At 39.8% G+C, this 12,621-nt stretch overlaps 1 protein-coding gene across 3 annotated transcripts; it reads left to right on the top strand.

The window, feature by feature from the left end:
- Positions 1-61: 61 nt before the first annotated feature.
- LOC113545285 (dimethylaniline monooxygenase [N-oxide-forming] 5-like) lies at positions 62-9,800 on the top strand. 3 transcript variants are annotated; one of them, XM_026944557.3, is made up of 9 exons: positions 62-1,011; positions 2,744-2,884; positions 3,692-3,880; positions 3,971-4,136; positions 4,225-4,367; positions 7,777-7,976; positions 8,324-8,679; positions 9,111-9,183; positions 9,308-9,800. In XM_026944557.3, the coding sequence occupies exons 2-9, from the start codon at positions 2,753-2,755 to the stop codon at positions 9,675-9,677; spliced, it is 1,629 nt and encodes a 542-aa protein (XP_026800358.3). In that variant the 5' UTR covers positions 62-1,011; positions 2,744-2,752; the 3' UTR covers positions 9,678-9,800. The 3 variants fall into 3 exon arrangements, with proteins under 3 accessions (XP_026800358.3, XP_026800357.3, XP_026800360.3); XM_026944556.3 differs by lacking the exon at positions 62-1,011 and adding an exon at positions 1,083-1,358; XM_026944559.3 differs by lacking the exons at positions 62-1,011; positions 9,111-9,183; positions 9,308-9,800 and adding an exon at positions 1,088-1,358 and having other exon boundaries at positions 8,324-8,390; positions 8,485-8,675.
- Positions 9,801-12,621: the final 2,821 nt, after the last annotated feature.

A 12,621-nucleotide genomic window follows, 5' to 3' on the forward strand; every position in this document is an offset into this window, starting at 1 on the left:
TGCAATTTTGGTGCACTAAACAAATTATGGAGTGAAAAAAAAAAAAAAAAAAACACCTGTTATTACATGTGACTAGAAATGACTCAGTGTAAGTAATTTCTACTGACTCAGTGTAAGTCATTTCTGTAAGTCTAGGCCGGAGTGTTGCATTACAGGATCTCTGAATTCAAACCCTCTATGTATTGTAATGACATAATGCAGGTATTAAAAATAACCTATTTTTTTAATGTGTCAATGTCCCTGACTAAAGGTTAGAGGGGATAAACAATTTAATGTTTATTGCAAACCTTTAAACTCTTAACCTTACTGGTTTTTTTTTTAGATAATACATTATTAATGACACACCCATGTTTTGCTTTCTGATAAAGAGGATAAAAAAAGAAAACTGCTAAACCGCCCAATAAAATGTAGAGGGTGTTTCATGATCAGTGAATCACAGTATATGATGACCAGCATGAGCAATTCCATAAACATTTCTACCCATAAAGATCCACCTAAACCTGGAAGTTTTGTGTTACAAAGTATTTAGATGAAATATATTGTGCCTTGTGCTCACAGTCAAGTCATTACCTGTCAGTCAAATTCAGGTGTGGGCTTTTTAATTTCCTTAGAATTACACTAGACTGTATTTTCATCACTGTTGCTATGACTTAAAATGCATTAACATGTGGTGTTTAAAGGCAGAGAAAGTCTTTAAGGCCATCAGGTACATTATGGAAACACATTATGGGATGCAAAGTGCATGCAGTAATGACATAAGTAGTTAACTATAATTTTTCTAAATCTTTTTTTCTATATCAAGTATTTCCACAGCCAGAATATTAAATGTATTCATTTGACCAAACCTAACTTTTATTTTGAAAATTGATTGACTGCATTTCATATTGGGAAACAGTGTGCCATAAAGAAAAAAGAAAAAAAAAAAGGGTGCCATAAATAAAGCTCTTGCTGCATACTGATTATACAAATTGTCTATGGTGTCTAGTGGCAGTGTGTGTATGCAGCTTTGAGGTGAGAAGTTTTTCAGTTACCTTCCAATTGTGCATAGTGCACAGTCTATTACTGAATAGAAACCAAAAAATACTGATGTGTAAAGCTGGTTATAGTTTAAAAGGTAATATATTTATCTTATTTGCTAAACAATCTTCAACAATGCTGGACCAGCCAGTCAAACTCTATTTATTATTGCATTTCTTTTCATCCTCTCTCTCTCTCTCTCTCTCTGTCTCTCTCTCTCTCTCTCTCTCTCTCAAATCATTGGCAAAAGAGGGTAAAGTTCAAGCAGTTGCTTTGTGCAAAAGTTTGTTACATGGACTTTTTATGACAGAACATAACACACAACAGTTAACAGGTAAAAGGTAAGAAGTGTCACCTCACTTACTTATAGTCTTTTTAAAACCTTTCTACAAATTTAATGTATTGAGTTTAGAGGATGTGTTGTAAACTCATTTACTGACATCATACCTTGCATTGAGTGTTGGGGTCTCACTCTGCTGAATAAGTTTCTGACTGCAGTCTCGCCAGCAGACCCTTGGAGTTTCTTGGCCTCACTGTATAAATTATGTACGCATTCTGACTGCATCTGTGAACTATGGAATATTTCATAATTAGATCCACCTGAATGTCGGTTATTGATATCTAGAATATAGCAATATATCAACATTTAAGGTGAGTTTTCTCCAAAACTTTGACAGTAAAATAGGGCTCAAATTTAGTAGGGTCACACTCTGGGAGGCCCTCTAGTATATTATGCTGATTGGATCTGTGAACTATGGAATATTTCATAATTAGAATGACTCAGAATCACCCAAATATTGATGACAAAATGGTCTGAATCAAGTTTACTAACAGTAGTGGATACGCTGTATCATATTGCTCTAATCTCACTTCTAAACTATAAAAAGTTGTATAACTGAGCCTGTAACTATATGGTGTGAAGCCAAGTTTCCCCATGTAATTCTGAAATAGTTGAATATTATAATAGTTTAATATTTAGCCCAGTGGTTTGGGGGTTTCAGGGCACAAGGTGGGGGACACCCTGGTTACTACGGTTTCCTTCCCCAGTCCAAAGACATGCGTTGTAGGCTGATTGGCATTGTCCATAGTGTGTGAATGGGTGTGTGATTGTGCCCTATGATGGACTGGCACCCCATCTAGGGTGTCCCCCAACCTTGTGCCCCAAGTCCTCTGTGAGAGGCTGCAGGCTCGTGGCCCTGTGTAGTATAAGCAGTACAGAGAATGAAGGAACTTTCTATATCACACAATCTGTCAAAAGGACTATTTCCTGTTTGGGCTAGTTAACTGTGGTTGCACAAGATAGTGCTGTAGTTATTTCATTTATGTGTTACTTATGCATTTTGTGCAATAGGGATCGCTAGACTGCATCTTGGCAGGCGCACGAAGGAGTATCTCACACTGTCCCATGAAATTTTAACAATATTCCAATTGTTAATAACTGTTTAACAATGTTAAAAAGATGCACATTAAGCAAAAGGCTGCATCAAAAAAGCTTCCTGCTGGCCTCGCAGTTCCTTTAGCTCCTCCTGCCACTCAGCTTTGGTCCTATGGCCACTGGCATATGTGCAGTGCTGGACCTAGTAGTGTGGCCACACTGTATTTGTGTGCTCCTGTGGGAATGAGTCTTTGTTGGAATGTGCAAACCACAATGTCATGCCTGGTTTGAGTATGTATGTTCCAATCTAGTTAAACAATTGTATGTATAAATGATATCCCTGATTTTCAGATCCACACTATGGCTCGGCATGTTGCTGTGATTGGAGGAGGAAGCTCTGGACTGACCTGCATAAAGTGCTGCTTGGATGAGGGTCTAGAGCCAGTGTGCTTTGAGAGCAGCAATGACATTGGAGGACTCTGGAGGTTTAAGGTGAGGTGTTTTGCTGGAGAAATTAGATTTTTTTGTTTGTATTGCAGATGATTAACATGGTCAATTACACTGATTGATAGGACTACCCTACAGAATAAATATCCGGTCAAGCAAATAAAAGTCAGAAAAGACACTGAGTTGCAACTAGATTTTTAATCATGCCTGCTTTATGCAATATTTTATCACAATACAGGCAACTACAGAAATAAAGGGAACACTTGAGTAAATGAGTATGTATCGCACTGGAGCATGTAAACATTACACACCATCTTCCCAGCGTTATCAAGATTTGGGACTTTCCAAAACGAGATGAGCTAATGATCTGAGATAGATTCACATGGTGGAAGTGTGGCTATGTTTTCTATATTTAATCCAAATGTTAGTATTAAATCAAGTGACCACCATTATGAGTGGTTATCCTAATAGGTTCTGATTAACCCCTACTGAATCTAGAGTGGACACAAATGCTGTTCTCAGAGGGTCTTCCGGATTATCAAAATGAATATTAAAGTCTCCAACAATTGCTTTGTCTATAGAAACAACGAGGTTTGAGATGAAATCTGCAAATTCATGAAGAAATTCAGAATATGGCCCTCGTGGCCTGTAAATAATAATTAGTGGAATCTTCTGAAATATTACCTATGCTAAGACCTGGTCATAGTAAAAGATAAAACACCGCCAGTCTTTGTGTTGTACACTACATTAAGTGGCAGACATATAACCTCTGTACTAAAATAAGTATCCATTTTAATTAATTGCTACCCATTAGTCCTACATTAGTGTTGCTGTGCTTCTTTGCATTTGCAGGAGACACCAGAGCCTGAACGCTCCAGCATGTACCGCTCACTGGTCGTAAATACCTCAAAAGAGATGATGTGCTTTAGTGATTTCCCCATGCCAGCACACTACCCAAACTACATGCACCACTCCATGCTGCTGAACTATTTACGGCTGTATGCTGAGCACTTTGACCTGCTCAAGTACATTCACTTCCAGGTTATCATTAGTTATTTCTTTGTTTCGTTTTTCATTTTTGCGCGTAGACGTTAATACGCATATGCAAAAGCTAATGTGTGTATGTTTCAGACAACAGTGCTCAGTGTGAGACAGAGGCATGACTTCTCTCACACAGGTCAGTGGGAGGTGATAACTGAGGACAGAGATGGACACAAAGAAACACACGTGTTCGATGGGGTGCTTGTATGTTCAGGAAGCTTCACACACCCTGTTACACCCCTCTCAGCATTTCCTGGTATAATCATGTCACCACTCTTAGACTTCATAGATACATAGACTTCAATATCAGTCTTATTTTGAGCTGTTCATTTTTTCTGTTTTAGGTATAGACACGTTTCCAGGGAAGTGCTGCCACAGTTGGGAATATAAGGAACCACATTCCTTCAATGGGAAGAGGGTGGTGGTTATTGGTATTGGCAACTCTGGTGGAGACATTGCTGTGGAGATCAGCAGAGTGGCAGAAAGAGTAAGCACAATCACTCCTGTACACTCCTGGTTTTCCAGACACTGGTTCAAGTCAAGTCAAGTGGCTTTATTGTCATTTCAACCATATATAGCTAGTTAGTACACAGTGAAAAGAAACGTCGTTCCTCCAGGACCAAGGTGCTACATAAAACAAAACACAGAACTACAGGAGACATTACATATATTTACATAAAGTGCACAGTGCAGACATGTGCAGGGGGCACAAGACAGTACAAAAACTATCAGAACAAGACAATGGGCACGGTGAGTTACAGTGCAGCGCCGACTAGCAAACAGTTCTAATAAAAAAAGTGACTCATATGACAATAGTGCAAAGATTGACAAAATAATTTGCTAAATGTAAACATAAGGAGTAGCAGCCAGGTGGAGAGTATAAATATACAGTATATAATAAATATTTATAGCAGCAGAAATTGAATACAATAAAGTGATGCTCAGTTGAGTGTGTGTGTGTTTCAGTCCAGTCCCTGAGTGTTGAGGAGCCTGATGGCTTGTGGGAAAAAACTGTTACACAGTCTGGCCGTGAGGGCCCGAATGCTTCGGTACCATTTGCCAGACTGCAGGAGGGTGAAGAGTTTATGTGAGGGGTGTGTGGGGTCATCCACAATGCTGGTGGCTTTGAAGATACAGCGTGTGGTGTAAATGTCTGTGATGGAGGGTAGAGAGACACCAATGATCTTCTCGGCTGTCCTCACTATCCGCTGCAGGGTCTTGCAATCAGAGACGGTGCAATTCCCAAACCAGGCAGTGCTGCAGCTGCTCAGGATGCTCTCGATAGTCCCTCTGTAGAACATGGTGATGATGGGGGGAGGGAAATTAGCTTTCCTCAGCCTTTGCAGGAAGTGGAGATGCTGCTGGGCTTTCTTTGTTATGGAGCTGGTGTTGAAGGACCAGGTGAGGTTCTCCGCCTGGTGAACACCAAGAAATTTGGTGCTCTTGATGATCTCCAAGGAGGAGCCGCCAATGTTCAGCAGAGAGTGGTCATTCTGTGCTCTCCTGAAGTCAACAACCATCTTTTTAGTTTTGTCCACATTCAGGGACAGGTTATTGGCTCTGCACCAATCCGTTAGCCGCTGCACATCGTCTCTGTATGCTGACTCGTCGTTCTTGCTGATGAGACCCACCACGGTCGTGTCATCGGCAAACTTGATAATGTGAATCGAGCTGTGCATTGCTACACAGTCATGAGTCAGCATGGTGAACAGCAGTGGACTGAGCATACAGCCCTGGGGGGCACCAGGGCTCAGTGTGGAGATGTTGTTCCGGATCTGGACTGACTGAGGTCTCCCAGTCAGGAAGTCCAGGATCCAGTTGCAGAGGGAGGTGTTCATGCCCAGCTGGTTCAGCTCTCTAATCAGGCACTAAGGAATGATTGTGTTGAATGCTGAACTGAAGTCTATGGATTCGAACATATGTATCTTTTTTGTCCAGTTGGTTGAGGGCCAGATGGAGGGTGGTGGTGATGGAGTCAGCCGTTGAGCGGTTGGGACGGTATGGGAATTGCACGGGATCCAGTGAGGGGGCAGCAGGGTCTTGATGTGCCTCATGAGGAGCATCTCGAAGCACTTCATGATGATGGGTCTGAGAGGATGATAGTCGTTGAAGCAGGACACTGGAGGCTTCTTCGGCATGGGGACGATGGCCTTAAAGCACTTTGGAACGATGGCGCTGCTCAGGAAGGTGTTGAAGATGTCCGTGAAAACATCCGCCAGCTGATCTGCACACCCTCTGAGCACTCTGCCAGGAATGTTGTCTGGTCCAGCAGCCTTCCTTGGGTTAACTCTGTGTAGAGTATTCCTCACGTCAGCTGTGGTAAGACCCAGCACCTGGTCGCTGGTAGGAGGGGTGGTCTTCCTCGCTATCGCGTTATTCTGCACCTCAAACCGAGCGTAGAAGTTGTTCAGCGCATCTGGGGGGAGGCATCATTGTCACAGGCAGGTGAGGTTGTCCTGTAGTTGGTGATGGCCTGGCACCTGGAAACCAGCCATCTGTTCCTTCATAATTCATTATTTCCCACATTATTTCCATTAAAGACTAATGTTAAATAATCGTTTAACATTGTGGACTATACCGATGAGCCGAAACATTAAGTCAGTCACAGATGAAGCAAGTAACATTGATTATCTCGTAATAACGGTGCATGTCAAGGCCTGGGATATATTAAATGGTAAGCAAAAAGTTGGTTCAACCTGTTGGATGTGGGAGAAATGGCATCAAGACCAGAGCAATCCTGACAAGTGCCAAATCATCAAATCAAGTGCCAAAGCATCTCAGAAATGGCAAGGCTTATAGGGTGTTCCCAGTCAGCAGTGGTGAGTACCTACTGACAGTGATCTGAGGAGGGACAAACCACAAACCAGCGCCAGGGTGTTTGGTGCCCAAAATGCTCATTGTTGCACAAGGGCAACAAAGGCCATCCAGTTTGGTCCATACTCGCAAAAGGGCTGCAGTCACAGAAATGTTTTAATGATGGTTACAAGAGAAATGTTTCACAACACACACAGTCAGAGTACCCATGCTAACCCCTGTCCTGAAAGCAGATACTATGTGCATGGACGAGTCAGAAGCAATGGAAGGAGCAATAGAAGAAGGTTGCCTGGTCTGATGAGTCCCGATTTCTTTCACATAACGTGGATGGCCAGGTAAGTGATGGCACCAGGATGCACTGTGAGAAGAAGAGAAGCTGGAGGAGGGAGTGTGATGGTCTAAGCAATGTTCTTCTGGGAAACACTGGGTCCAGGCATGTGGATGTCACAGACCAACAGCATATTTGGCAGGTCATCTTAATGTTTTGGCTCCTCTGTTTATATTCGGAAATGTGGTAGTGCTCTTCTTTATTGTGCCTACAAACGCACCCATACCATATCTAATTTAACATTTTGTTTTCTACAGTTGGGGTTATAAGTTTACATACGCCTTGCAGAATCAGCAAAATGTTAATAATTTAAAAAAAAAATAAGATTGTTCATAAAAATTGCATTTTGTTTAACACCAATTATCCTGCTTAAAAGTTTACATCCCCCTGGCTCTTAATGTAGTGTTTTGCCTTCTTGAGCATCAGTGAATGTTGGCACCTTTTGTAATAGTTGTGTATGAGACTCTCAATTGTCCTTAGTGTGAAAAGATGGATCTCAACAGTGGGCAGTTTAACTGCTCAGGACAAACAAGGGACTCATGAACAACTATCACAAAACATAAAAACAGTCGCTGATCATTCAGATAACACAACACAGTATTAAGAATCAAGCGTATGTAAACTTTTGAACTGGTTAATTTGTGTAAATTCAGTTATTGTTTTGTCTTGTGGACTGTATGTAAACATCTGCTACTGCTTATTAACAACTGCTTATTAACTTATGACCCCAAATGTATATATTTTTACCTCAAAGACTTTTCTGAGCATGCGTGGAGGTGCATGGGTTGTGAGCCGTTTGTCTACCGGTGGCCTGCCTTTGGACATGAACATGATTACACGTCTGAGCGCCCTTCTGCTGCAAGTGTTTCCTCGAGCTCTGCTCAGCTGGGCAGTGGAGAGATTCTACAATCAGAAATATAACCACAGGCTGTACGGACTGCAGCCCAGCCACAGGTGCAGTGTAACAAAACAGCACAGCACTACAACTCACACCTGAAAGGACATAAAGCACTTTTCTGAAAATCTATATATTTGCAGCCAGGGTTTAATAAAGAATTAATTCTCGGTGATAAATACTACATCTCAGAAAAACCCATCAGTATACACTAAAGTCTGTTAAAGTATTTAAAGGACATAATCACTCAAAAAAAAGGCTATTGTAGTTATCATTTAATGATGCAGCAGACTGATTGCTGCTCCGTAGTAGCGTTTATTCACTATTAGCTGTGCTAGCAAGTTTGAGTAAAGGATTACATAAAGCATTCCTTCAGTGGCATCTTGCTCATCTATTTCTCTTGCAGGATGCTTGACCAACGACCCATCATTAACGATGAGCTACCAGGACGCATCCTTCAGGGGGCACTGCAGGTGAAACCAAATGTGCGAGAGTTCCGAGGCTCGACTGTTGTATTTGATAATGAGGCAATCGAAGATGGGATAGATGCAGTTATCTTCTGTACAGGATACAAGGCAAGCTTCCCATTCTTACTGTCTTCAAAGAACAACGATCCTGTGGGGGAAGTGAGCCTCTACAGAAGAGTCTTCCCTCTGTTCCTAGAGCACCCCACACTGGCCTTCATAGGGTTACTCAACGCCTCAGGGCCTATAATGCCTATAACGGAAATGCAGGCAAGATGGGCCGCCCAAGTCTTTAAAGGTATTACAGTGTGAGGAGACAGTGTAAAAAAACACTGTCAAAGTCTGATAAGATTCTCACAAAATCAGCTGAAATGAATGTTGATGCTTCATAAAGTTGACTTCATGTCAGTATTTAGCATAGTTATCTATGAATATAGTGGAGCAGTGGTCATGTAGCTGCTTCTTGCCTTTTGGTTGGAGACAAGGCAAATGACTCAAAGAGGTAATCTTGTAATAATACCAAATTGTTTACGAGTACAAATCGCTTATCAGTTAAGCTACTGATAGCTTGAGAGAGAAAATTAATTAATTAATTAATACATTGTTAGTCAGTTTAAAATAATATGACTAATATGTTGTGAGATATATTCAATGTCAATGAGCCCTGAATATCTGGGGGGAAAAAAGATAAAAAGATCTTGAAACAGCATGTTCATTGTTTTCCTCAAGGTTTAAACCGACTTCCTCCCGTATCAATAATGCACAAGATCACAGAGAAAGATTGGAAGGCAAAAATGAAAAGGTGATTTTGTTTAAATTCTTTCATCTACATTTAATTTTTGTATAATATTTTTCTTCAGATGTTTGCTGTCCTAACACTGTCTCATTTCTCATGTTCTTTTCCCCTGTCTCTTAATCTTTCACAGATACTCTTGTCCAAAGAAAGCTACTCTCGAGGTGGACTATATCCCTTATTTGGATTCCATCGCACAGGAAATCGGTGTGCGTCCCAACCTCTTGTGGCTGTTCCTGACTGACCCTGGTTTGAGTTTGAGGGTTCTATTCGGTCCCTGCACCCCGTACCAGTTTCGGCTGTGTGGGCCGGGTCAGTGGGACGGGGCTCGTCAGGCCATCTTCACCCAGTGGGAGCGTGTAGCCCAGCCATTCAAGACACGCCCCATTCCAGAGCAAAAACCCTCTGGACTACACTACTGGCTGAGTCTGGCAGGAGGGGTGATGCTGATTTTTGCTCTCATTCAATTGCAGAAGAGAAATAAACCTTTCTTCAGTGTCTGATTACATATAGTATGGCCTCCATTGCATAGTCTGCTCTAGAGATTGCATTTATGTAGATTTCTACTCAGTAATTGTCACTTGGAAATGATATTTGTGCACAAATAAAAATTATTGTGAAAGGTTTGCTGAGCTGCATTTCTAGCATGTGACCGTTGGTGAACTGCATGGTTTTAGCCCTGCCACATATTGTATTGAGGTCTGGGCTTTGAGTGGTCATTCTAAAATATTCAAGTTGCTGGTTTTAAACCAATTAGCTGTGTTTAGATTGGTACATCACCAAAATAATATGATGACCTCTTCCACTGAAGGACTGACAAAATGTGCGTAACAACAGATGGGCTACAGTAATAGTATATGTACAAAGTGATCTATGGTATCGATGGATCTTATATTAAATGGCCAGTGAGTGTATAAACAAGGTAGGTGTAGCTAATAAAGTGGCCACTGAGTTTATTTGTTAAGAATCAACAGCCTTATGTCATCAAATTACATGTGATGATGTAAAGCAGTGGAATGGGGTGCTCTTTTTTAAGTCCAGTCTATGGCAGGTTTGCAGCCCATCAATGAAAATGTGTGCATTTATGGCCTAAAAACAGCTTTCTAATGATCTGCCTGGAGTCCAGAATATGTATCTATATATTTCATATTGGAATTAGAAAGAAAATGTTCCCAAAATTTGTGAAGCATACATTTTATTTACACTGGTAGTGATCAGAGGGTTGTTTTTTTTTTTAAATATTATGTTTTTGATGTAAAGAAGCTAGTATGATAAAATGGTCATCTTATACTTTGGCCTAATCACTACAGTACGCCAGTGCCCTCTTACACAGAAAGTGCACTTCATCACAGCAGGCTTATCTCCTCACATACACTTTTTAATAATCAGACACTATAATCTGGCAATCACTGTTTCAGAGAAAATCTAGATGAAAGGGAATCTGGAAGTATATAAGCATGAATAACAAACAAGTGAATGAATAAGAAAGGAAAATGACTGCTCATATTAGGGCTTGGGTTAATAGCAGACCATTTTTATATTAAAGGTAACTTAAAGAACAAAGGGGTCTGAAAGACCAAACCATGTTTTGTAATAACCATCACTTCTGAGCAGAGTTTGGTTTGTTATACGTATGTATAGGGTGGACAATACACCTTGACCCCTGTTTTTGTGTTGTTCTGGCCTGATCATGAAACGCTATTCAAATTTTTATTGATAGTATATTAACATACTTCGAATGCCTACTCATCATTGAAGAATAACAACAGCTCACTTAAGAGTCATAATTTGTAACCAGTAATCATTGTTCTTGACCGGGATAGGTTTTGTTTATTCATGTTCTGTTCTACCCCAATGTGACTGGGTAAATGTCATGGGCCTGGGTTTGAGGAAGAGGTCCAGGGGATTCACTGGCATGTGAAATAAACCTATTTGATCAAAAGATGTTGTTCAAAAACATATTATCCCAGGGCCAGGTATTATGTAGTGCGGGCTTTTTTCTGCTCTCCCACAAAGAAAATGATCGTTTCAAATTCAGTATCATCAGTTCAGCTTTTAAATGTAAACATTGTATATATAATCTTGACAGTTATTTTTCAGCATATTCACAGAGCCTTAACATCAAAAATAAAAAATAAATCTAAATCTTATACCAACTTTTCTGATAAACTAATACTGCATTCAACTAGAGTTTGCAATTCCTGACCTCCAACCAGGAAAAACGAAAAAAATTCAGAACTCAGCCCCCTCAACTCAGAATTCCTACTTGGGAGCTCGGTGTGGTCTTCCAAGTGACGTCAAATCAACATGGCTGCTTACAGCATCAGCAGTAAACAGTGTAGCACTTCTTATCTTTAAATGAGTCACACTGTACTGTATATACAAGTATTTACTTTAGATCAGTCAACATACAGACATATTCACTTGTTAAATCTATAACACTAACTATACAGTTTGCTGTTTTGAGGAGGTGAATATACATCACTCATCACAATTGTATGTCTGTATGTTGATTGATCTAAAGCAAATGCTCGAGTGTAACTCATTTAAAGGGGTGGAAAGGGCTACTTTGTTTACAGCTGATGCTGTGAGCAGCCATGTTGATTTGACATCACTTGCTGAACTTGGAGGAACTTGGAGCTGAGAAGACCACCAACTACGTAAAACGGATAGTAGATTTTATAATTTATTCAGAATTTATTAATAAATTCCAAATTCTCATAACAGTCAGGGAATATACAATTCTATTCAACGCAATTGCATCTGGTGCAGTAATGCCATTGAGTTGCATTGACTTCCCCTGGCCTCTTGATGATAACAGTTTTAACTTGGACATGGTTGTGAGTGGGTTGTGCTTCTCAGCATGGCGCTAGACCTTCAACAAAGCAATTAAAGCTCGTTTACAGATTTCCTAATATAATGACATATTGGAATAGCATAATAGAAAATATTCCCTTGAAAAAGTTTGGAGCTTGCCTATTCTATGCAACCACCAACAACGTTAGAGAGGTGACTTTTAAATTGTTACACAAATTTTATCCATAAAAAGCTTTCTTCAAATGATACAAATCTGACATTGGTACAAAATGCTCCTTCTGTGACAGTGAGGAAGAAAAATATGTGTAATTTGTTTTGGAATTTCAAAAATATTGGTCAGATATTTTTATCTTTTTTAAGAACTCACTTTTAAATATATTTTAAATTTATATATATATATATATATATATATATATATATATATATATATATATATATATATACATATATATATATATATATATATATATATATATATATATATATATATATATAACTCACTGTTTTCAAAATATGGCATTTTGTTTTATGGATGCTTTCTTTGGAATTTTGACTATAATAAGAAACAGGAAGGAAAGTATTTTTTATTATAAATTTAATTTTTCTGTTGGCTAAGTATCATATTAACAA

This window comes from Pangasianodon hypophthalmus, chromosome 19 (genome assembly GCF_027358585.1).
Source record: "Pangasianodon hypophthalmus isolate fPanHyp1 chromosome 19, fPanHyp1.pri, whole genome shotgun sequence".
Taxonomy (NCBI): domain Eukaryota; kingdom Metazoa; phylum Chordata; class Actinopteri; order Siluriformes; family Pangasiidae; genus Pangasianodon; species Pangasianodon hypophthalmus.

Excerpts from the sequence above, each read along its gene's own strand:
- LOC113545285 (XM_026944557.3), top strand. The coding sequence starts at position 2,753 with ATGGCTCGGCATGTTGCTGTGATTGGAGGAGGAAGCTCTGGACTGACC. Across the intron at positions 4,137-4,224 it reads ACCCCTCTCAGCATTTCCTG|GTATAGACACGTTTCCAGGG; the intron begins GTATAATCATGT and ends TTTCTGTTTTAG. Across the intron at positions 9,184-9,307 it reads TGGAAGGCAAAAATGAAAAG|ATACTCTTGTCCAAAGAAAG; the intron begins GTGATTTTGTTT and ends AATCTTTCACAG.